This window comes from Dermacentor silvarum, chromosome 8, assembly GCF_013339745.2.
Source record: "Dermacentor silvarum isolate Dsil-2018 chromosome 8, BIME_Dsil_1.4, whole genome shotgun sequence".
In the NCBI taxonomy this organism is placed as follows: domain Eukaryota; kingdom Metazoa; phylum Arthropoda; class Arachnida; order Ixodida; family Ixodidae; genus Dermacentor; species Dermacentor silvarum.
The window spans coordinates 128,278,392-128,304,757 of NC_051161.1; the positions used below are offsets into that span (position 1 = coordinate 128,278,392).

General features: G+C 43.9%; 1 protein-coding gene across 5 annotated transcripts in view; it reads right to left on the minus strand.

Moving 5' to 3' along the window:
* Positions 1-1,045: 1,045 nt before the first annotated feature.
* The window catches only part of LOC119462826 (uncharacterized), an 88,694-nt gene continuing 63,373 nt past the window's right edge, over positions 1,046-26,366 (minus strand). The window contains exons 2-7 of one of the 5 annotated variants that reach the window (XM_037724056.2): positions 24,438-24,508; positions 16,318-16,404; positions 7,385-7,423; positions 6,027-6,077; positions 1,312-1,387; positions 1,046-1,233 (exon numbers count right to left, since the gene is read on the minus strand). In XM_037724056.2, the coding sequence (XP_037579984.1) occupies positions 1,331-1,387; positions 6,027-6,077; positions 7,385-7,423; positions 16,318-16,404; positions 24,438-24,508 (305 nt within the window). In that variant the 3' untranslated portion in view covers positions 1,046-1,233; positions 1,312-1,330. The remainder of the gene's footprint in view (positions 1,234-1,311; positions 1,388-6,026; positions 6,078-7,384; positions 7,424-16,317; positions 16,405-24,437; positions 24,509-26,366) is intronic. The other 4 variants (XM_049671928.1, XM_049671927.1, XM_049671925.1 and 1 more) reach the window with 4 other exon arrangements.

The following is a 26,366-nucleotide window of genomic DNA, read 5'->3' on the forward strand; positions in this document are numbered from 1 at the left end:
ACAGCTTCGCTGTAATAATCGCGAATTCTGCTTTGTGTATACCACTGCAGTTGATTGTTATTATACTGCAGTTGAAACTATAACTGTATAAGGCAAAAAATTACGATGTGCGCGAAATGGTTACGTAAGCTAATCAGGGCTGGAAAGGTTAGAAACCCGAACATGACATTTGCATGGAATCAGCAGTAACTGCAGTCCGAATTTGTGGCTGTTAATTGTCTCTGAAATTATGATGATACATGTCGCAATGTATTCGACACTGTAACTGGAGATGTACTAAACACTTCGCCTACAATTTTTCTATTGCTTGATTTCTTCTACACGGTGCATAAAAACATACTAAGTAAAATGTAAAACGTTTGTCCAAAAACTAAGCGATCAGCAGCATGTAAAAAAGAACAAGACTTATACGTGGTCCTACGAAACGATGCCACACACTATTTATTCCTTGGTTGGTGCCTGGAGCCGCGCATTCTGCAACACGTGTGCAGTTAACGTTAAGTTCACCAAATTTTCGAACACGTGGCCTTCACCGCAATAAATACCACGCTAAAATGTTCTGTTATGAATTTCGATTTCTTGCTGAAAGGTGGATGCGTTTTCGTTTATTTCAGAGTAAGCTTGAAGTGCGTTTACTGTCGGCCGTCTCACGAATTCAGGACACTTTTTGAGAATGCGTATATGTGGCCTTTGACCTGATGTGAGCAAGGAGGCCCATTTGGCCCGTCGTGACCTTAACAGCTTCCCTTTTAAAACATTGTAGGGATGCGTTTGTTCAGTAAAAATAAAGAAAAATAAAGACAATGCAACTGATGGCCATGAACGATGCCAGCGACATAAACATAACGACATTAACTGTCAACAAGAAAGACATCGTTAAATAGGACTTGAGAGCTAAAACAAAAAGTATTGATGTGAGCACATTTACAATCGCCTATGGCACCAACAACATGCCATCCTCTAACCCTTAGTTGGGTAGCAAATGTCTGCCATTAACTCGTTTGCGCTCTCAGCTGCTCACTCAGACAGGTGAAGCATAGTGATAACAATACGACTGCTTTATTTTTATAACAGTTGTACAGTTTCCACCAAGTACATCCGCAATACTAGAATTTATATTCAGCCACTTGTATCCGATATCTTAGAGGGTCGCAAATTGGATTCTTCACGGCCCGGACTCGCCGAGCTTTTTCTGGACGCTCCGTCAGATTGTAGGTGACAAAGGAGTTTGACCTAAATGGAGTACGAGAAGAGAAAGAACGTTTCATGTACCACGAATCTTCTGGAAGACATCTGAGTGAATTAACTTACCTCTCACGGTGATAACTGGTTAACGCTTCCTCATGATAGTATCTTGAAAACCCTTAAAGGCGTCTTTCATACATTTCTAAAAGAAAGGAACACGCTCGTAAGATATTTTTTGAGGTTACTTATACACAAACAGGCGCTACCTGGTGATAATAATTATGCATGGGCGCTTTCCAGTACTCTGACAACGCAAGAAACCATGTGTTTATGTTATAACAACCAAAAAGCTCGCGAAGTAACAAAATTGGGTGTTCATTAAAAATTAAAGTGGATTGACCTGCACATACGAGTCTAGAAGCAATCATTGCTTAACTTTTCTGTCGTGTTGTTCTGCACTGCTTTTTTAAAGAGAAATTTGCAGCAATCATGGTTACAGGCTACCATATCTGTTTGTAATACGAAATTGTCAAACGCATATACGAAATAGCTTGCGTGTACTCCAAGTAAAACTATCAGTTCGCACGTTCTGCACGTTTGAATAGCGACCTGGAGCTATGGTTTAACACCCACTTTTATGAGCCCTTTGAGGTAACCTTTAAAAGGGCCGATAGTATCAAAATGAAGTATTTTCAACGGGCTGAGAAATTATACTGCCGCGTTACTGCACTGATCGAATCATGATGGGTAGGAGCCTAGCAGATGTCAGGGCGCGCACTGATAGATTTAATGCACTACACTATAAAGGCATCATTTCTAACAGCAATGACCCAAGCGCGCAATAATTTTGCTTACGGGAACCTGCTTGAATTTAAATATGCGTTTGAAGCACATAACTGAAACGTGAGCATAAGGGCTAAATGGTGAACATATTAAAATACATTATTTGGAAGGTGAAGTTCGCGTTTTCAAATGGCACCAGCTATTCGTGGTGGCAGGTAAACGTAAAAACAGCATTGAAAAATGCTGAATGAAGGCTAAAAATACAAGCAAACTTATGAACGCGAGCCCAGAAAGTCACGCAAAAGAGAAAAACGTGCGCACATATGCACAAAGACGAACAATTCCATGAGTGAGCGAAATTCAACGTTGTTCAGACGAGTGGACCAACGCAGCTTCCCCCACCTGCATGACATACACATCTAACATCCAACAAATTGAAAGGTGCATGGCTGTTATAGGGCGTTCTTTCTCCACCTGCCCCACCTTTTCGAAAATTACCTGTGGTACATAGCGCAATTCTAAACCTTGATATAAATTACTCGATGAAGCGGCCATTACTTCAAAATGTCTAACTGAATAATCAACGTAATTACTCTAATTGACTTTTTGACTAATTGTTTTACGGTACATATCTTCATCTTCATCTTACGGTACATATCTTCATATCTTGTGAGTTCACAAGGCGTATCGACTTCGAACAAATTCTCCGGACTGCGCCAGTTTCGAGATGTTACTTTTTAAAGTGTCCGACGAAATGCATTCCTGTTCCAGTTAATTTTGAGGCGAAATACTCATATGGCCCATTCAGCGAAAAAGCCAACCTCTGTATCAGCGAAACGCTACCTAAATTCCCATTGGCTGCGAAACCGCGTCACGTGCGCATCTCGACGGAGCAGAGTGGGCGAAAGGGAACACCTGCTACCGCGCCAGGTCTTGCTTGATGGGAGAGGGCATCGCCGCGATCACACGTCACCCTCGCTCTCGGAAGCCTGTGTTATCCGCGCATTCCTCGTCTGCGCAAGCTCTAGCCTGCGTGCTAACTTGGCCTCAGTAATCAATATAAGGAAATTAATTGGAAAGGGAAAAAAAGCCTTGGTGGTAGTGAGTTTCGAACCTACGACCGAATGGTAAGAAGCCGAGTGTCTTACGAATGCGGCTAAGCCAGCGCCTCCGAGATAGCAGGCCTGCGCACTCTGCTTTACGGCATAAAGCTACTTGGACAGAAATTTCCGTTGCCAAGCACGGCGTGACGAAGGCGGTGACGTCACAATCACCACAGCTTACTCGGGACGTCCCCATTAGATTATATGACAGTCGGGCAAGGTAGCATTACGTCACGTATCGAAGTGCATTGGCCAAGCGTCTCACGTACTCGCTTTCCTGCAAGGTGTTCATAACTCGAAGGATCACTCAGCGTCGTTAAAGTGGACAATAATGCTTTCGAATTCACAACTCATAAGAAGTGCTTATGTGTCCTCGGATTCTTAAAAAAAGAAAAAAAAAGAGAAGAAAACGCTGTTTAATGCACTGAAGCATGAAAGTAACTTGAATGCCAATGCGCATTTCATTGGACACTTTGATAATTGATACCTCGATACTCATGCTGTCCGGAGAATGCGTTCCAAGGTCGTACGCCTTGAGAACTGACTAGCTACAAATGATAAGTTGAAATATGTGCAGCAAAATAATTATTTAAAGAGTTATTGTAATTTTGGTTTTATTTAATTAAGCACTTCCATTTCTCGTAATCCACCAAGTAATTGAGACCAAGGGTTAGAACTGAGTTATTTCCACAGGCAATTTGCAAACATTCGGTGCAGCTAATGATAAACACAGCGTATATCATCTGCACTATTGAGACGTTTGTAAGAGTGGGAACGAACCAAGATCTTGGTGATTTCTAGGAAGACAGATAGTTAGAGTACCAAGCGCATTTTTATTTCCACCCAAAACTGCACTAGAAGCTTTGAAATGGTCGTTTCCACAGATTTGTTCAAAGCTCCTGCTTACTAACATTGCCTCCCCGCTACTCCCAACGCAATTGTAAGTGCCCTCAACAGTGTCCTTGACCGAAGCTGCAGCTACAGTAGTATTTAGAGGGTGGCTCGCTGCCACGGTTTTTAATTTTTTTCACAGATCCGCTATGTTCAACAGGCTGTAACCTTCAAGCAGCTTGTCCTTAGGAAAAGTTTGTCGTCTTTATTTTCATGCATTTTCAGACATTAGGAGAGGTGAGGGGCATAATCGCTATTCAAGTCAGTTCTCAAGAAGAAGTAGTGCATTACGAACGTGAAAAACGCACATTTTTATAAATATCGTGGATAGCTGCGGAAGCCAGCATCAAAATCTACATAGACAACGTGTCCATGTCATTGCAGTTCTTACCGTTAAAGCCGCTTTTATTTATCTAAACACCGAAATAAATGTCTAACATAGTGTGGTAGGTTTGCATGTTTCCGCTACATTCTGGATTATCATGTCAAATCGTGCTATTCGAAACAAATTCGACGTATGCTTTTCATAATCTGCGAGGACACAGTGACCTTCATCACATTAGTATGAATTTCATGAAATCTCAGCGGCTTTGAGCTTGTACATTGTGCATGCATGTGCATTCTAGAATTTTTGTGTCGCTGCTTTTTGCTGTCTCTTTTTTATGTGGTTCAGTGTGTTCTGCGCTGCGTGCGCGCGTGCATTGTGTGACTACGAGCTTGCATGTGCATTCATTATGTCTTTCATAAGCGTCTTCGTTTATTATTTAACTTTCTCTTTTAACCACTATTTTAATTATTTGTTTTATGTCTCATATTTGCACTAGTTTTTACATGTCCTCCATGTATTTCGAGCGAAAAGCTGCTTCCGACAGCACGGGTCTTTGGGCACTCTCAAGACGTCTGCAACATCTTTTCGCCGAGGGACCTCCGACTCGATGTTGGAAATAAACATTGACATGACCGGAAAAATATCAATTATCCACTCGCATAAAGTTCGGCAAGAACGCCACCTTATATTGAGAATGTATATAACGATGACCTTACATCTGGAATGAAAGAGTTGCAATCGATGGGTAACAGTGATGCTCATTTGGGCACTCAGGGACCAAAAAGTCTCGATTGCTGTGTTAACCTCGGTGCTGGCCTGTCCACAAAAGAAATCGAACGCAAATAGAGGCTAAAGTGACTGTTAGGGGTGTTTGAAAATCAAACTTTGAGGGATTTTGACCTTACGCCAGGTGATAGGCGATTACGTTGCTTAGTACTTTGTTTGATGGGTGTCGAACGTAAGCGGAAAGTATCAGGTGATATCGCCGTCATGTTTCCTGTGGTATTGATTTTCCTAAACATATTCTTGTTAAATGTAGCTTTAGCTTGCACACAAGCGCGCACTGCAGCGGATATATTTTCCCAAAATATCAAAAATAATGAGAGAACATAATTTTTTGACACCGTAGAAACCAGTATTTTGATTGGGAACCCAAAAGTAGATCTCTTAAATGTGCGTTGTCGCTCCCTCACTTTGCTTGTAGTTTACACCGAGATATATATCGCCTGGCATGGACGCCATGATTTAGATGTGTATTTGTGGCTAAGATATAATGCTCATGTGTTAAGGGGAGCCAAGTTATGCCTCACACATATACATAAAAGGCTACAAGAGGAGGCGGAAAGAGGACACCGCAAGTAAATCAAGGACACGCCATTAAGAAACGTGTCATCACTCCCAATCCAGAGAAGGAAGGAATCAATGACGTAGGAAAGAAAAACTAATTGAAACCCATATGCGAGAGGCAGGCAATGCGGTCGGAAAAAGTATAAGTAACGAAACTTTGGTATCAATGACGTGTGACGTTTCAAAAAGACTTCGCTAACGCTGAGCGGATGGATCGCTACTTTTCGCTGCGATTCAGGCAAAGCATTATCTCGTTTAAGCTCACCAATTCATTCAGTAACAAAGAGCACTATTCTTCACAGCGAATTATAATGGACGAAATCGTACTGCTTACACTAGAGCACCGAGGTGGTATGTCAAGGAATTTATAGGTGAAAAGGTATACCGACCCAGAAAGTTTTCATCTTGACCCGTTCTTCAGCTGTGGCATTAACGTTGTGCTGAAACGGCATAGCATAGAAACTGTTAGGAAATTAAAATCAAGAGTGCTCACACATGCGTTGCTTAGCTCACTGCGCTAATATGGCAAGTTAACTTCAACATAGTGCGGCACGTCTGGTCATGACCACGGAGCTCTGCAACTTACGACGCATCTTAGAGATAAAATCTCAGCAGTTCTGCGCACAGGAAACTGGCATCTAAGAGGCGTGATGTTTCGATTTAACTTTCTGACTGCATTCTAAGCTGCTACGTCCCCATGTTTCACTTTTTGATTACCTCCTAACAACGCTCTCCAAAAAGAAACTATGTTGCAAATGTTGCTTTTTCAACCATTCAACTATATAGCCAGGCAAAATACGACACTTCGATAGGCGCAATTTTAAAACCTACATTGTTCGATAAGATACTGTCCACCAGTAATGGTAATGACTATGCTAAGTTTGTAAGTTAATGCCAACGAAAGCATTGCTCAGAAAGCATCGACACTACGCTAGCAGTCATAGGCGGTCATGCATTGGCGGTTATGTAAACATTGAAATGGGGACTTTGATTACAATTCGGTATAAAGTATTACGAGTGCACGGTTAAGGTTTCTACAGTGTTCAGGGAATTATCCTTAAACGCGGCATATATATATATATATATATTCAAGTTGTCTGATCTCAGGAAAAAAGCAAGGACAACCAAAATCATAGTTTAATACCCGTGTTTTATGCATATTCTACTTAAAATTTCTACGCACGCAATTTTGGCGTATAATAATCTGCCACTCATATTTTTCTTGTACAACTTTGCTCCCATTAGGTAACGTTGCAGTCGCTTAATGAAGTTTCAATGCAGCTCAATTTGTACTTTGAACTCAAGAATACGTTAGTCACAGTTATGGCTTGGGAAACAGCTCAGTGATCACGTGATCAGCTGGAAGAATAAGGGTGTCCAAGAGGGTCTTATGTTTTGTCAGTCACGGCAAAACCGCGGGTTCATTGTCTGGTATCTGCATAACGTTGTGACCGCATCACGTAAAATAACCTAAACAAGAAATTCCCAGTTAAGTCGAGACTTCAAAATGTGATTAACAGTGGTAGAACAAAGAATGTCGCTAGAGCCAGTGTTTTGACATGGGGACAGCAAAAGCAGTTGCTCCTCGGATGAAGACAGGTAGGTACCCATGTCGAAACGCGGCGTCAGCGACATTTCTTGTCCTACCACTATTCATCTCTGCATAACGTAGTTTTCGGAAGAAGAAACTTGAGAAAATCATGATTCGCAGTCCCCGGGCCAATTTATATCGAGCAATGATACTTACAAATATTAAGGTGTGCTGCTTGAAAACGCAGTCGTAATACTGCAAGAAATGACAGCGAAGTTCACATTAGTACGCTCTTCCGACTCAACATTGACTTTCGGCCCCAATTCAAATATTGCAAGGCGCGAAGAAAGAATAAGTAGCATTTGATGCTTTTTGCGAAAACGAATTTTTTTTCGAGCAGTTTCAGTGGCAGATTCAGATGTCTGTAATTAAATCACATCCTTGAAAACATTGCGCGTATGTGACTATTCCGTGTGAAACCTTGCCCTCACCAAACGTGTTTGAGAACATTTTAAGAAATTTGGTAATGACAGTAATTCACTCTCTCACATTTTTCAACGCAAAAAATGGCCATAGTTTGCATTTCCCCCCCACCCTGCCTCCTTCCTCCCTCCCGCTTCCGAGTGTTGCTAAATTCGATCTCGGTTGCGCTCATATTTCTCCTAGGGCACTGGAGTAAAACGCACTTAACTTTAACGTAACGCACACTTATAACGCTCCGCATCGTCTGCATAAGTAATTTACTGCAAAGGCAGTAATCATTCATCACACTTTCAACTTTAGATACACAATACGTAACGTGCCTTTCATAAACAAGGTGCCTTATTTAGTTTAATGAGCAGACCAGATAAACCAACTACCAACGTCGTATGGTGTATGAAAATAGGAAGAAAACGAGGGTTCAGTAATCATTTGCAGCGCTTCTAATTAGCCCCAAAGCGTTTAAGTTTCGTCACACATTGCGCTTACGATGATCCCCATTGCCACGAATTATAAACCTAGTACGTGTAACCCGCAGTCATGTAGGTGCATTGGGAAACATATCTGATGCCAGCCCTATGAACCTTTTCTAAAACTTGATTAAGAAAATGCCTACAAAGGCTGTATTTGATGCACGCGTACTTAGCCTCTCACAGAGATTCGCCACATAGTGTTCTACCCATTCTCGCTAAATTTGATGTTGGTGGTATTTGTAGTTCTGCCCCGGCAATGGGATCCCAATGCCTTCCTGCCCGTAAAGCACACTCCTGGTAGCACTCAGCTCTTGAATACGCAATTTATTACCAAGGCTCCAATTATTCCACCCAATTTGAACGTTTCCTACCTCTATAGTCACCTAATCGCAAAAAATCTTCCACGTTTAGTTGGCAAAAGACAGCAGGCGAACGTCGTATCACGCACGAAAAAAAAAAAAACAAAGGTTCGATAATTATTTGTAATTTTCCGAATGTAGCCACAAACATTGCAATTTCGCGACACATTGCACTTGTGATGGCTTAGTTTTGTTCTAAATATACCGTTGGTGTAACGAAGAGTTTACTTGGGTCATTGGGTAAGGTAGCTAATAACGGCAGCATGACTCTTTGGAATACATGAATAACGAATCTTTTACAAAGGCTGTATTCAACCAACATGCCCTTAACCTTACACACAAATTTGCAATAACGTCTCCCCCAAAGGTCAATAATTTTTACCATGATGGTGTTTGCAGTTATGCTAGGGCAATCGGCCAACTTGTGCTCCGATAGCACAATTCACCGATAACGCTCCGGAGCATTTGAACAGGTGATTACAAAAATAGTAAGAAGTCCACACACTTTGAACTTTGCCTGCACATTACGCATAACCGGTCCCTTATTTTCGCCAAATATTAACCATCGTAGTGTCTATTCCCCTATGATCACCAGGGAAACCTACTAGAAACCTTTCACCATGCATGAAAATAGGGGGGGGGGGGGGGGGCGATGATATTTCAGTGAAAAGTTGCACCGCTTCTAATTAAGTCAGGAACGTGAAAGTTTCGCCACAACTTACAAGTACCATTCACCCCTTTTCATTAAATTTCAGCTTGGCTTACCTGTACTACTGATTTAGGACTTCAGGGAATACTCCGAATAAAGGCATTATGACGGTGACAAAGTATTGAATCAGAAAATGTCTACATAGACTGTAATTACCCTCCACAGATCAAATATTTATCGCTAATCAATCACAACATGCCTCGTAATTCGACGAACTAGAAACACCGTCGCTCGCATAGTCCACCGACGAGACCAAGGAAAATAACTACTTGTGGAACACATAAAAATAGAAAGCAGAGAATGCAATAATTATTTTCAAAGCACATAATAAACGTACGCGCCTTAAGTTTTCAGTACAGGTCATCCTAGAGTGGCCCGCAATTCTTCAAATCAGAAAATTTCTGCCGGCCTTTCTTCCTTCTTTATTTTTGAACGAGCCGCGGATAAACTTTTCAAGCATTTCATTTTTATCGGGCGAGCAGGAAAGGGAGCCTAGAGTGCCTTTCCTCTTCTCTAGTGTAAAAAAAAATAATTATGGGGTTTCACATTTCCAAGCCACCATCTGATTATGAGGATTAGTTTGGACCAGCTGGGGTTCTTTAACGTGCACATACGTCTAAGTACACTGGTGCTCTCTGCAATTCGCCCCCATCGAAACGCGGCTCTTGGTCGCGGGATCCACCACACCATAACGACTAAGCAACCACGACGGGTCCTCTGTGGCTTGATCGAGCTGGCGCGGCCGGCACTGCTTGAATGTGTTGCCGTCGCGGGTACTGCGGGACAATTTGTAGATGTTTTAGCGCGTTCTCCATGAAATTTACGTTTTGTCAGTTCATACAACTTCGTCGCGGAACCACTGTGTAGCCGTGGTACAGCAATACTTGCAGTATGTGGAAATTGCTTTTGGCTGCGCAAAAACGCGACTTGAATAACCAACCGTGATGTGTGTGCGTGTTGTTTAGCTGTAGTTTGGCTGCATCGGTTTCCACTCAATGAAGAGCAGCTACGTCTGTGAATTGTCAGCGTGAAGGGGAAAATCTCTTCACCGTACAGCGCCTTACACGTAGCTAGCAAAATACCAAATATTTGCGCTGCCATGCACCACGACTCCAGCCGTCCCTACAGAGATCGGAAGGAACTAATTTTGGAAATCAAGGAACTAACTCACTCGCTAATCAATGAAAGCTGCAGGCTGTCATTCGGTGCTTGCTTCCGCTGATAGCCGTATCACCGGAATGCCGTATGCCATCCGCAGAATACGCAATGATAAAGCTTTTTAGGATTACTGGTGTCGCAGAGTGCGGGTGTGCAATTATGCAGCATTTTACCAGCAGAGCTGTTTAAACCGGCCGTAATTTGTAGGGCGTTAACAGAAAAAAAGTGGGATGTGGGCGATCCTGGCGGTAGTGCAGAAAGGGTCCAAGCGCAATGGCACATACCCCTGTGAACTATAGTGAAGCTGAGCCTGGATAAGTCTAGCTAAGCATGGTTGGAGCAACTTAAGTTGAGTCAGTCATCGATAGCCAATCGATAGCCAATCAATAGCTAATCGATAATCGGCAAATAATCCATAAATTCCGGGAAGTGCTGGAGGTGACTTGGTAGTGCTTAGCCTAGCCCAAATACGTGGCCAATACCTGGTGATAGCCCATCGATAGCCAATCAATAGCTAATCGACAATTGACAAATAATTCATAAATGCCAGGAAATGCTGGGGATGACTTGCTAGTGCTGCATCATCATCATAATCATCATTATTAGCCTATATTTATGTCCACTGCAGGACGAAGACCTCTCCCTGTGATATCCAATTACCCCTTCTATTCTGCCCTGTCTATACTGCCCCTGTCTTGCGCAAACTGATTCCAACTTACGCCTGCAAATTTCCTAACTTCATCACCCCACCTAGTTTTCTGCCGTCCTCGACTGCGCTTCCCTTCTCTTGGTATCCATTCATTCATTCATTCATTCATTCATTCATTCATTCATTCATTCATTCATTCATTCATTCATTCATTCATTCATTCATTTTATTTCGGAATTATGGTACATTATAGCATGTACAAAATGCTGGGGGCAAAGACTAAAAGCCAAAAAAGGCTTGACAGGGTCTGTACCCGATAATTGCACTTTGACAGGGGCAACAAAAAATGTTCCTATGCGACAAGCTTACAATGGCAAAACTATACATCTGAAAATAAAACTAACAGTGTTGAAATTAACATTAAAAAGCAAATATTTACTTTTCTGCACGACATCGAAATTTATCAAAACTTGGAGAAACTTTCCAGTACAAAATCAAAACTAGATAGCAGCAGCATTACAGAAAACAATGCTGGTTGTTTAAAAGAGTAGGCAATGTATATGCGATCATTTGTCGGCCATAATCAGTACGGGTCCGTGGCGTAAACCAAAAAGTGATTCCGCGCGTGTCATAAACATGCAATCTTTCAGTGAAATTAGCAAGTTCTTTCAAGCACAGATTGTTTGTTTTAATGCCTTGTTTGTAGTGTTTCATAAGTAAAGAATCGTACAAGTCGTCAACAGGTATTACGTTTAGATTTTTGCTGATGGGCCTTGCGTGTGCGTTATTCGGAGCGTTGACAATCAAACGGACAGCCCTTTTTTGTAATCTAGAAATCCTCAGAATGTTGGAAATTGTGGTGGTTCCCGAGACTAGGTAGTAATAGCACAGTTTTGAAAGGAAAAGTGAAGTATACAACAACAGTTATACTTTCTCAGGCAAAAGAAAACGTGTGCGCGATAATATACCAACCGTGCGAGAAAGACTGGAACAAACTGAATCAGACTGCAAATCCCAGGACATGTTTTCATTAAAGAGTACACCAAGACATTTCACAGCAGGAACCACCTCAATTTTGATGGACCAAGAAAAAGCGCTAAATGATGTTTGAACAACTCGCTAATTTATAGTTAGCGAGTTGTTCAAACTCCAGGTATGCAGTTTCGCGAGTACGTTATTTGCTCTGGTTTGAATTTCCAATAAATCTGATCCTAAAAAAAAACTAGTATCGTCAGCATAAACTATAAATTGGGTATTTTAATCTATTCTTACTACGTCATTAATATATACATTACAAAGTAGAGGCCCTAGGATGCTTCCCTGCGGTACTCCGCTGTTTAGGGACCGAAAGCTTGATTCATAGTTATTAAGTTGTACCTGCTGCTGGCGATCACTCAAGTAGCTTTGCATAAGTGTGGAAAATGCCCCACGGAATCCGTAATGCTGTAGCTTTTTTAAAAGTGTGGTATGATTAATCCGATCAAAGGCTTTTGAATAGTCGATAAATGTTCCAACTATGTAAAGATGACGCTCAAAACCACCTAATATGATTTCTTTTTGAAGAAGTAACGCAGATTCCGTGGAACTTTTTTACTTAAGCCGAATTGAAACGGCGTTATGATGTTATGGCGACTCAAAAAACTATTCATTCTTATGTGTATTAACTTTTCAATAGGTTTGAAAAAAATGGGCAGTATGGAAATAGGCCTGTAGTTTGATACATTATTTTTGTCACCGCCTTTGAAAATAACGGTAACTATAGAAACTTGTAGCTGTCTGGGGAAATCGCCAGAAGAACAGATTAGATTGATCACATGTGTTAGGGCTGGCGCAATGATGTCAAGCACGTACATGACCGGTCGAATTTGTAGATCATCAGGGTCGGCGCAGTACCTATTATTGAGGGATAAGAACATTGCTACAACTTCTGGCTGGGAGACGGGAAACAAATACGCAGATTCACGTGTTCTCGAAGGCCTATATTCCACGCAGGAAGTATTATGCACACTGCTTGCGACAAAGGCAAAAAATTTTTTAAAAACGTCAGCTAACTTATGGCCAGTGAATGTATGGTTATCTAATTTAATCTCAGGGGGGCCAGTGTTTTCTTTGGAATAACCTTCTAAGAAAGAATTCAGCCTTTTCCAGACAAGTTCCGGTTTTCTAGATATTTCGTGATTAAACAAGTTATAAAAGTATCGTTCTTTTTGTCTGCGCAAAAGGTTATTTGTTTTATTATTCGGTATTATTTATTCGGTAACTCTAATGACCCACGGTAATCCATCCTACGCATTACATGGCCTGCCCAGCTCCATTTTTCCGCTTAATGTCAATTAGAATATCGGCCATCCCCGTTTGTTCTCTGATCCACACCGCTCTTCTTCCTGTCTCTTAACGTTAGGCCTAAGATTTCTCGTTCCATCACTCTGTGTGCGGTCCTCAACTTGTTCTCGAGCTTCGTTGTTAACCTCCAAGTTTCTGCCCCATATGATAGCAACGGCAGAATGCAATGATTGCACACTTTTCTTTTCAACGACCGGGGTAATCTCGCAGTCAAGATTTGGCAATGCCTGCCGTATGCACTTCAACCAAATTTTAAATTTCTTTCTTATGGCCAGGGTCCCCTGTGAGTAATCGACCTAGATAAACGTACTCCTTTACAGACTCTAGAGGCTGACTGGCGATTCTGAATTCTTGTTCCTTTGCCAGGCTGATTAACATTACCTTTGTCTTCTGCATATTAATCTTCAACCCACTCTTACACTTTCTCGGTTAAGGTCCTCGATCATTTGCTGTAATTCGTCCCCATTGTTAATGAATAGGACAATGTCATCTGCAAACCGAAGGTTGCTGAGATATTCGCCATTGATGCTCACTCCTAAGCCTTCCCACTCTAAGAGCTTGAATACTTCTTCTAAGGATGCAGGGAATAGCATGGGGGAGATTGTGTCTCCTTGCCTGACCCCTTTCTTGATAGATAACTTTCTACTTTTCTTGTGGAGAACCAAGGTTCCTGTGCAATCCTTGTAGATATTTCCCAATATATTCACGTATGCATCCTGTACTCTTTGGTTGCGTAATGCCTCTATGACTGCTGGTTTCTGTACTTAATCAAATGCTTCTTCATAATCTATGAAAGCCATATAGAGAGGTTGATTGTACTTCGTAGATTTCTCTATTACCTCGTTGATGACATACATGGCTATGATCCATCGTAGAATATCCGTTCCTGAAACCAGCCTGTTCTCTTGGTCAGCTGAAGTCAACTGTTGCCCTAATTGTACTTGAAATTACCTTGGTGAATATTCTATACAATACTGAAAGCAAGCTAATGGGTCTATAATTCTTTAATTCTTAACTTCTCCCTTCTTATGGATGAGTATAATGTTGCAGTTCTTCCGGGTTTGTGGTACACTTGAAGTCCTGAGGCGTTTCGTATAAAGGGCCGCACGCTTTTCAAGCATGATATCTCCTCCATCTTTGATTAAATTGACGGTTATTCTATCTTCTCCAGCAGCTTTTCTCCTGGTCATGTCTTTCAAGGATCTTCTAACTTCATCGCTAGTTATCGAAGGAGCCTCGGTATTCTGATCATCACTACTTCGTATGAAAGTAGCTTGGCTGCGCTTGAATTCAGCTGCTCATCAATCCTAGCCGCTACGTATTAAGGGGGAGTAATAAGCGTGTCACGAAGAGTAGGAATATGCTAATAGATTCTGTAGAATAAACACAGGAAGAAAAGCATACGACGAGAAGCAAGATGCTGCTATTCTAGCAAGTCCTTCATACCGCGTATGCTTGCTTGGCGGTTGTACTAATTAAGAATGAAGCGACCAGAATAATTTTTCATTAATTCAAAGGCATGAATCAGATTCTCGGAGCTGGGGTCCCATACCGCACATTCTAGCTTGCTGTGAATTAATGTCATCTACACGAGTAAATTTAGTGAGACAGGTGCGTGGGAGAGGTCACGGCGGATGTACCCAACTACCCATGCATGCAATTGGCGTTATCAATTATGGAACTAAAGAAAAGAAGAAAAGAATTATGGAAAAAAAAAGAATAAGAGAAAAGAAATTTCAATAGCCAGCGTCGCTCCTCTTCTTATATAGGAGTTTTTACCAGATTGTGAGTATTCGCCTGGCAACCTGTGGTGTGCGCGTTCGCGAACGCATAGCCATAGCCGTATCCACATGCGGTCACGTTGTGATCACGTTTGGTCGCGTTGTCGGCTCCCGTCGCTATTTCTGTGTTACGCGGTCGGTGTGGTTTTCGTGTTCGGTAATGTGTGTCAATATAGATGAGAAGAGGAACGTTTCACCAGTTTTCAGGGGCTTTCAAAATCAAGGTTCTGGAGTCTACTGCAGTCAATGCCAACAAGGTTGCTCTGTGCCAGTTGGGCGTTTCATAAAAGGGATCGGTTAGCAATGCCCTTGACGGAACTGATGACGATGCTCTGCGGGAACCGGAGAGCCAGGATCAGTCATCATCCGATGAAAGTGGATAGTTCCGGCTAATGAGACCTGTGCCGTTTGTATGCGCTGTTTTCATGCGGAGACAGACACGCGAACAGGAGCATGGATCACGGAAAAGCGATGCAGTAAATTAAAAGTCAGTATGTTGGCCCTTTTTAATTAAGAATGTTTGCCCCAATTTTCTCCCCTTCAAGGTCAGGGGTTCCCCTATATTCCGGTATTTCTAGTAACCCCGAACCTAAAAACCATATAGACTAATGGGCTACTAGTAAGCCATGCGTGAAAAGGTAGTGTAAAAATAAAAATAAAAATAACATGATATAATAACTAATGCTAGCAAAAAGCACAACTGCGCATGGCGTATGGAGACGCGGTTCGCATTTCTGGGTGCCGGTGTGAGAGGTTACTGCTTGGTGGGCCTTTGCTAAGCTCCTCGACTGCCGGCGCAATAAATTAGTTTTGTTTTATTTAAAACTACAAGGAATGTATATCATGGCAAGTTTTAGCAGATGAGCACCTTCCTATACAAAGGAATAGATTATCGATATGACACTATACAATTCGCGACGCAGGCACCCCGGAGAGACTCCACCATCTGCACTAAATAGTGACCGCTGTTTCGTATACTCTAAAAAAGCTCCCATACTGGAACTGATTAGTCAATAACTATGCGAATAACAAAATCGTCGTCACAACTGCCTGTTACTACAAGTGAAACGCGAGCATAGCTAGTGCGCAAGAATAAAAACTGAGCCCAACTACAAAAGGGAGACAACTCCCTCATAGCTGCAGCGATATGGTGGCATTTTGTTGAGAAAAGACTGAAAGACAGGTGCGTTCGCTCACCTCAGCAACTCGAACAGGGTCATTGCAGATCTCATCGTGGTGCAGGTCACTGTCGCAGGCTGTAAAGTTGTAGCCGAAACCATATTTCTGGAAGGACAGTTAATACAGCGTTGACGTCGATTACTCTTTCCAGCTGATTCTTTTACCAAAGAGCAAAATACTTGTAGCCAATGCTACAAGTATTTTACCTGCAGGGAACTTGAATATTACCTCATGACAGTACAAAGAATACAGATCTTGCTCAAGGCACCCAAAAAGGTGAATCGACACCTTTTGCTTGCTTTTATAGAGTGAGCATGAAAACGCCCACAAATGGTGAATTTAGTAGATTTATTATAGTGTTTTTTACTTAAATTTTGCTTGAAACTGGTCTGCTGCATTACAATGGGTCAAGGCAGAATATTTTTTAACATTTGTTAGCACGTTAGCACTTTCGAATTGTCATTTCTGCTTTGGTTATTTCTTGAAATTGTTCAGTCTCTCCGAAAGTGTCATTATAAGTTGCGGGCACTTTGTGCTATTGACGCCAGAACTATATTTGCGAAAAATATAGTCTTGAAGCCGGGGCATATGACTTGAAATTGCCACTAATAAACTATAGAAGTACCTTTGGCCAGCTCATTTGCGCATGCAGTTAAAACCTTCATAAGTGATATTGCGAATTATATGGAATATGAAAAATTAAATTCGGAAGAAAAAAGAACTACAGAACTAAACTCACGATGTCTCTTGACGGTAACGCGAATAGCAATCGAACAATGTAGCTACAAACCACATTCTTGACGTCTCGTTCATTTAACACATGTAGTGGTGATTCTGAAACATTCCTGATCCGGCAGTATGCCCTATCCTCCGATATCGCCCCACTTTGCTATGACACTCGCTTGCCAAGGTCTGCCATTAGCAAGGAGGCATTACGACGACTGTATGACGCTGACGCAGTGAAGATGGAATGAGGAAGAAGTAATGATATCGATGGAACGACAAAGGCGTATAACTATACGATGGCATAACGACGAATGATATGTCAATTCTTGAAAAAATAAGGATGGTAGAAGGATGATAACGTGACGATGACGACATGAAAACAATGACGATAATGGTGGGACGGCGATGGTGTGACGATGACGATATAACGACAACCGGATAAACCATACGGGAATGATGATGATCGCACTAAAAATCACAGCATATCCACGAGGTGAATGATGGTGAGGTGGTCGAAGCTCCGGAGGTTATGGGTGATACCGTTAATCCTCCGAGAAGTTCGCCCGATAAGATCATCATGCAAACACGTGAGGTACGGTGAAGAAAACTTTTATTCAGATGTCAAGTTACCTTTATATACTACGCACTTGTGGTCGAAGAAGTGCAACCGCGGTGAGGTTATTATTGAACCAAAGTCGATCACACACGTCGCAACTGTGGCCAAACGAATGAGCGAGAAATTCCCGCTCGAACCGCGCGTCGGTCCTTGAATGTGAGACCGCTGCCGCCTCTTCGTCACCACTTCCCGCGCACGAGCACCATCCGGGTCTGCCCGGCGCCGCGCTCGCTTAGCCGCCGCTTCCCGCTCTCGCCTTTCGGGGTCCGCTGCTCGCAGTGCACGTTTCGCCGCGGCGTCATTGGCACGCACCGTCTCGGGATCTGCCAGGCGCCGCGCTCGCTTGGCGGCAGCTTCTCGAGATCGCACCGCGGGATCCTGCCGAAAAGCACGAGCCGCAGCGGCCATCCGTGCCCACCGCTGCGCATCGTCCATGCTCCACCAACGATCCGACACGTACGGTGACGATCCAATAAATGAGAGAGGCGCTCGCTCCCCGCGCATCCCCCCGCAGCAGCCAATCGGACAGCAGCGGCACTTCCAGCGCCATCTAGTGTCGATTCACACAAGGGCCATATTGCACACAATTCTATTGGACCAACGCCATCTAGGGAATGAGACGAGAAATGGTGATGACGACACAGATTGTGTACAGCGCCATCTAGAATATCGTCCCTGAACTGCAGTATGTATGTACTTCTATGGGACAGCGCCATCTATTGCATTATACGGGAGATACTGCCGTTTACTGCCGGGAGATACGCCGGACAACGGAGACGTGACAAGGTTAGACTAAGAGGAGCTACGCCCCTAAAAGTCGGCATGGTGACGACGGTGTAACAACGGATGCCGCCGCCGCCGCCGCCGCCGCCGCCGCCGCCGCCGCCGCTGCCGGTGTCCGTCGCAGCTGTCGCAAGGCTCCTGCCCACTATGGGGGATTGGCCAAGGAATGGTTGTCTTCACTGAGAAAAAGATTAAGGAGATGTATAAAAATTCTGCCTACATTCCACCCTGTGAAAATGGATGTACAGCGAGGCTGTTGCTTGTTAGACAAGCACAACCGAAGTTAGACGACGTTACACGAGCACCACCACCACAAGCGCCGTACGTGACGCGCGCACGCACGTGTGTGCGGAAGTGCCGCATACATCCTCATTCTACTAAGACCTCCACCAAGCGCAAGTACCTTACTGAACTAAATCAATGTTTAAAAGTCATCATCATCATCAGCCTATATTTATGTCCACTGCAGGACGAAGGCCTCTCCCTGCGATCTCCAATTACCCCTGTCTTGCGCTAGCGTATTCCAACTTGCGCCTGCGAATTTCCTAACCTCATCATCCCACCTGACTTTCTGCCGTCCTCGACTGCGCTTCCCTTCTCTTGGTATCCATTCTGTAACCCTAATGGTCCACCGGTTATCCATCCTACGCATTACATGGCCTGCCCAGCTCCATTTCTTCCGCTTAATGTCAACTAGAATATCGTCTACCCCCGTTTGTTCTCTGATCCACACCGCTCTCTTCCTGTATCTTAACGTTAGTCCTAAGATTTTTCGTTCCATTGCTCTTTCTGCGGTCCTTAACTTGTTCTCGAGCTTCTTTGTTAACCTCCAAGTTTCCGCCCCGTATGTTAGCACCGGTAGAATGCAATGATTGTACACTTTTCTTTTCAACGACAGTGGTAAGCTCCCAGTCAGGATTTGGCAATGCCTGCCGTATGCACTCCAACCCAATTTTATTCTTCTGTAAATTTCTTTCTCATGATCAGGGTCCCCTGTGAGTAATTGACCTAGATAAACATATTCCTTTACAGAGTCTAGAGGCTGACGGGCGATCCTGAATTCTTGTTCCCTTGCCAGGCTAATGAACATTATCTTTGTCTTCTGCATATTCATCTTCAACCCAATTCTTACACTTTCTCGATGAAGGTCCTCAATCATTTGTTGTAATTCCTCTCCATTGTTGCTCAATAGGACAATGTCATCTGCAAACCGAAGGTTGCTGAGATATTCGTCATCGATCCTCACTCCTAATCCTTCCCAGTCTAAGAGCTTGAATACTTCTTCTAAGCATGCAGTGAATAGCATTGGAGAGATTGTGTCTCCTTGCCTGACCCCTTTCTTGATAGGTATCTTTCTACTTTTCTTGTGGAGAACCAAGGTAGCTGTGGAATCCTTGTAGATATTTGCCAAGATATTCACGTATGCCTCCTCCACTCCTTGATTACGCAATGCCTCTATGACTGCTGATATCTCTACTGAATCGAATGCCTGAATCGAAGTAAATTGCGTCAAAAAAAGTCGCAGTGTTGCCCGAAAGACGAAGCGTCAATTGCAATAGCAAATTTACTAGTAGAGTATACAGAGTAAGGGTAGTAATTTTATGGGCTGCATAAACTTGGACACATTCGCTTACTAACTGAATTAACAAGCGTGGTGTCAGCGCGCTCAAGAAAGCATGAATAGATGATACTCGATGACCGCAGACACGCACTGTCAGAACGCTGGCGGGAGCGCGCGCGGCGGCAGTAGTGACCGAAGGTTCGCGTGGTCTAACGCTTCAACGGAAACTGAGCGGCGAAAGCACGGCGCATACAAAGGTCAGAGCCATGTGGAAATCGCTTTCAAGATACAGTGTGCGCGACAGCCCTCAGCCACGGAAAGTACAAGTACGCAGTTCTTGGCAGAGTAGAAGCCGCGCACCCTCCCTCCCGCGCTGCCACCCCGCTTTCCTCCTTTAGCTTGGGAGATTGAGTCGCCAGTTCCCCTTGCGCCGGGTCGCAAGATACGCATTTAGTGCCGCAGCTAAACGTCGCCTCCCCTCCCTCCCTCCCTCCCATCCCCCCACGGCCTTTCGCACGAGCGGAATACGTCGTGTTTGCTCTCCGCCGTGCATCCGCTCTCCGTGAGAGCGCGCAACCCTCGCGCGCTTTCACTCGCACATACAGCAAACGGCGCGCGGGGACGAGTTTATCGCCGTTGGACTCTATTCGGAACCTCACGGCGACGGCGACGGCAGGAATGCGCTTGCAGTGTCCATATAACTGCTATCGCAATAAGATGCGTAAAGTATGACTCGCACACAAGCTGCAGATATGGTAGCTTCGGATTGTTATTGGAATATACGGGAAAACACAAATATGTTACGCGGAAACTGAAAGACAAAGGCATTTTCTAGCGCCCGTTTCAGGTCTGTCTGAGTACCTGCGGCAACTAGGTGGCGGGACCGTTTGTAGTACCGCTTGTGATTGCTGAATAAATCAAGCATGCTAGGTGACCACTTGTCAGCGCCCAGTTTCAGAGGGGATGTCCTTAGAGCATCATCACCTTCGTGAGTGTTTGCGATAATGTCCACTACGGTGCTGCACACGGTGTGCGACAGATGCAACGGGCAGATGGGTGGCGGTACCATTCTACGCACAAGCGTAGATGGCCCGTGTGTCAATTCGACGAGTTTATGTTTATCACCGCCAGGCAAGCAAGCGCCGGAGGAGGAAGGCTTCTGTAGGTCGCGCCCTTTCCGCGCCCTTTCCGTTTGTGCTTCGACACCGCACTGCTCGCTGTGCACGCTCCCGGTGTCCGTACGCTTGCGTGTAACCCGTGTTGATGAAGTAAAACATCACTGTAACGTTTTAAATGCATAAGCATTTCTATGCCTACTCAACGCGGAAGATTGTCCGTCCGTCACCTAAGAAGGATCGCCAGAAATACATTGATTTATAAAGCAAAATAAGTTTCAAAGGAAATGAACAAAATTGCTGGCACTCCTATAATCGAGAGTAGATGTAAGCATGAAATGGCGTATTTTGCGGCCTGTGGTACCGCCGCCTTCAACCACTTTTTTTTTTTTCGCTCCAACTGTGCAGTGCGCTCAGCGTCTGTGGCTACTTTTTCTTCTTGTCGCGAGGATATGGTCGGCTGTAAATGTGCGGCCTTATGTAGGTGCCCGCGGTACACCGGACGCTGCCGGTTTGGTCATGTAGCGTGGGGCCATCTCTCGAGGAGGCGCAAAACCCGCGCTGCGAAACACTCACGGACCGCTGGCGTTGAAAAGAGCACAGGCAACCCTGTCTCAGCGCCAAAAGATGACAATCAAGTGTACCATGTATGGTGCCCTGTATCTGCGTTTTGTTACCTATCAAGTTACCTATCGAGAAAGGAGTCAGGCAAGGCAGACACAATCTCTCCAATGCTTTTCACTGCATGCTTAGAAGAAGTATTCAAGCTCTTAGACTTGGAAGGCTTAGGAGTGAGGATCAACGGCGAATATCTCCGCAACCTCCGGTTTGCAGATGAAATTGTCCTAATTCAGCAACAATGGGGACGAATTACAACAAATGACTGACGACCTCAAGCGACAAAGTGTGAGAGTGGGGTTGAAGATTATTAACGTGACAGCGTTAAGGGGCCCCGCCCCGTGTCGCAGAAATCCGGCGTCGGCTTCGGCGTCGGCGCCGGAAAATTTAATACCAAGCACACCACATCCCCGGTGCGTTTCGGTCGTGGGATGTGCCTTCTGCTAAGGCGTTCCTTCCCCGACCGAAATACCACCGACCTCTGAGGGCTCAAGAACTTCCCGTGGCATAACGCAGACAGATAAGCGGTGAATGAGTTGATAAGGATGATAAGGAGTGATGAGGGCTTGTATCGGTCGCATCACGGTTGATAATGGTTCCGCGCGGTTGGATAAGGCGCTAGAGAGCGTTAAGGGCTTATAATGGCCGGAGCACTACTGATAGGCTTAATAAGCACCGATAAGAGTTTATAAGGGTGTATCAAGCCCGGTAAGGTTGATGAGAACAGATAGGGGTTGATAAGGATCGGATCATGTACGATAAATTTTATAACAACAGAAGGGTTGATAAGGATCGGATCGATTGCGATAAGGTTGATATCGACCGTTACCAGTCGGTATCAACCGACTGATAAGGGTTGATAATGGGTTGTGCTGGTCGGATTAAGTTTCATAGCATTGATAATGACACCCGGCTCCGTGGAAATGAGCAAGTTGCATGATGCTTACGCATACTTAGTTAACTCCCAGAGGAATTTCTGCCTGAATTTTTCAAAGTGCTACATAATCAGCTTCCATCATCATCATCATCATCATCATCAGCCTATATTTTATGTCCACTGCAGGACGAAGGCCTCTCCCTGCGATCTCCAATTACCCCTGTCTTGCGCTAGCGTATTCCAACTTGCGCCTGCAAATTTCCTAACTTCATCATCCCATCTGGTTTTCTGCCGACCTCGACTGCGCTTCCCTTCTCTTGGTATCTATTCTGTAACCCTAATGGTCCACCGGTTATTCATCCTACGCATTACATGGCCTGCCCAGCTCCATTTCTTCCGCTTAATGTCAACTAGAATATCGGCTATCCCCGTTTGTTCTCTGATCCACACCGCTCTCTTCCTGTCTCTTAACGTTAGTCCTAATCAGCTTCCATGTAAGTGAATATACGTGAGAAATCATAGAAAGAAAATTTATCATCAACGAAGGTCTCATGTTTCACCATCTGCGTTTTTTCGGAAAAGATGATGTGCTTCTTAACTCAGTAGTGATACAGATAGTGAGCGTGACGTGGCTTTGTGATATGCTCATACAATCGGGAAATAAACTTCAGCGACTAGTGCGCTTTAGTATTACGTGCGCCTCATTCACAATGCTGCAGTGCCCCATACAATATGTATTACGAACTTGTGGAAGAAGCAGCTCTCCTTTTTCCTGTAACTTGAGCTGCGCAATAACCATCAACGTCATAAGCAACAGCTGCACGATTACGCTCATGAATGTGTACACGTGGAGAAAGCTGTCGCTAGGAAACCTCGAAATAACTGTGTCCTGCGCCAACTGACACACCTAGGTGAGCGCACACTCTACCCATGTGAAGTTCTCTTATCTGATGATTGCGCCAAACAAATTCAATGGTGCCCTCAGCTGAAAACTTTCCCAATAAGAATGAATCCTGTTTATATAATAGAATAACCGTCCCCTCTAATAAACATTAAATAACCAGCCCTACTTCAATGAATGTTCTTAATTTCATCAAGCTGGGCTTGACGTTCTTTGAGCTTTTATATTTCAGAATTGAGCTGTCTATTAAAGGGTAGCGTAGATGAAGCGGTTGAATTAAGTATTATTCATAGTGGTACGACATTTTCCCTGTAATAATAACCTATAGGCCTATGTTTTAAACAAACTTTTTTAAATGAGGCACCCTTGTAAAAGTTCAATTGATTCGGCATATTTCTAGTCAACTGGATTAATTAAATAGCCGAACACAATTTCTAGCTTGAGTACCCGTAAAAAAGGGGCGCGTTACATTATTTGAATGAAGGGAAGCATTACAAGCAGTATATTTGGAGGTTTGTGCAACTTTGTTGCAATAACTTCAGAAGTTGACTCAATTTATAAGTTGTGACACCTCTGAGAGCACTGCTCTGACAAATAATAATGCTCAACATATGTTGCAGCAGTTTAAGAACGAGTCAAATCACTATAGAGCCTTTTCTACTTCAGAAATCCGTGTGTATCGACATAGCGTGCCTACATCATGCAGCTTTGAATTGCTTATTATTGGTCCTGTGAACTGTAAACTCGCCTCTCACCTCAGAATAGCATGATGAATACACCGTTGTTAAATAGTGTTTTTTTTTACGACTGGACAACTCTACAGGCCAGGCTTATTCACCCGTTGACGTGCTTTGAATCGATACGCCACAAAGAAAGCAAGGCGCCGAGACGTCTGGCCATTTCAGTATTGAAGCAAGGGCGTTTAAGAATCAAACGCTTACCGTCAACAGCATTTTTGCGGAATTGGACTTCCAGCAACTTCCATATTTCTTCGTCAATGTGGTCATGGCACCTGCATCATAACCATCATATGGCATCAAACCATCACTTACCACTTCTCATATTGGGACCTAGTACACCCCCGGTTAGTGTTAGGCAACACCGAAACAACGATTGTCTCTTAGCGAATATGTCACGAACCGGCAGCCGACATTACCGAGAGCCACAAACTAAAGTCTGCCAGTTTAAATATGTCACAAAGAAAGCTATTATGCCCCAGGACACTACATGTGCCTGCGTGTGTGTGTGCATATGTGCGTGTGCTTAGAGCGTAGTGACACAGAGACAGCTTACGCAGTGCTGTGATAAGGAAGTGCGAAAGTAACAGAACCGACGAATACGTGCTAGTTTGTTCATGATTTAAGTTACGTATAGTGCCAAAAGCGGTTGATGAGAGGGACAGGATAGCTGCATTCCTCACAGAAAGAACAACAGCACCTATCCTCTCCTTCTAGTGCAGGTCTTTTGAATCACTACGAAGTATTAAACCTCACTACATGACATCGCGGATCGTGTTCTTTTTTGCCTCAAAATCATCTTCGACAGTGTAACGCTGTCCGCACGCGCACATTTATTCAACTTGTCTTCGCTTCCTAGCCCCGTGTGACGTTTTTACATCGCTTTTCGCCCACCCCGATGTAGTTTACTTGTTTCCCTCTCCCAGTGAATCGTATCCGACCGCAGGATTCTGTGGTTAACAACCCAGTTTTCTCGCTTACTTTTGCAGAGACAGCAGTTTAAAGCTCAAAACAGGGTTCGTAGTGCCTGTCCGCGCATCTGTCTCTTCTTTTCGTTACGCCGACCACCACAGCCGTCTTGACGTCGTTGTCGTTACCGAGTCTTCGGCGTCAGGCCGTCTCATCTGCAGTTTGGCCATCGCCATAAACCAAAGAAACAAAGCTTTGCCGCACCACCACATGAATTCTAGCTCATGGCCCTGAAGCAACATCCATTTAAGAGGTGGACATAGTAACCTCTTCACGATAACGCGCAGCGTCTAATTTAAAAAATACTCGTCATACCATCGCCATCATTCTATTGTAGTCGTCACACAGGCTAGCGTCACATGCACATCTGCTTGCCTTATAAAAAGAGAGAGAATAACATATTTAAATAATGGCTCTAGGCCTATTTGGGGAACTGGGCAACGGAACTAAGTTCCGCATACTTTGGAATTTTCGCATGCAAAGCTTCATAGTGACCAAATTGTCACTTTGACGTTAGTCTGCGGCCACACCGAATACTGAAACGAGGTCGCTTCCTTAGGCCGCTACATTTCTCGCGAATGTTTAAACCCTTCCCATTCCCACAAGAGGTGGTGAACATCAGCAGTTACCCCCCACAAGTATGATGGTATAGGGGCTATTAACATGTTATGGGCTTCCGCAAAGCGTTAACAGATGGACCAACGTGCTTGTTTAACACAACCCTTACCAGTCGCAATCGCCTTACACAAACCGTTGGTCGATCTAGTAACGCTTTCAAGAACCCTAAATGAAACTGGAAAGCTAGGTATCTGCAAAATGCTTCGCATAATGTCGATTCCCATTGTGCGCTGGAAATCTGCATAACTTTATAGATTTTTTTCAAGTAAAAATTCAGGGTACTTAGATACACAGTTGTACCTTAGGAAGATAGAAAGCTAGCGAGCGTATGAACGCGAGATGGAAAAACAGTGACACAGGTTCACAATGGTTCAAACGCGGTTATAGAGGTTCACCGCTGCGGTGCAAATGTGGGAAAATCCCAGCACCTCCGCTATCTACCCTTGCCTGCACATCATCATCATCATCATCATCATCATCATCATCATCATCATCATCATCATCAGCCTATATTTATGTGCACTGCAGGACGAAGGCCTTTCCCTG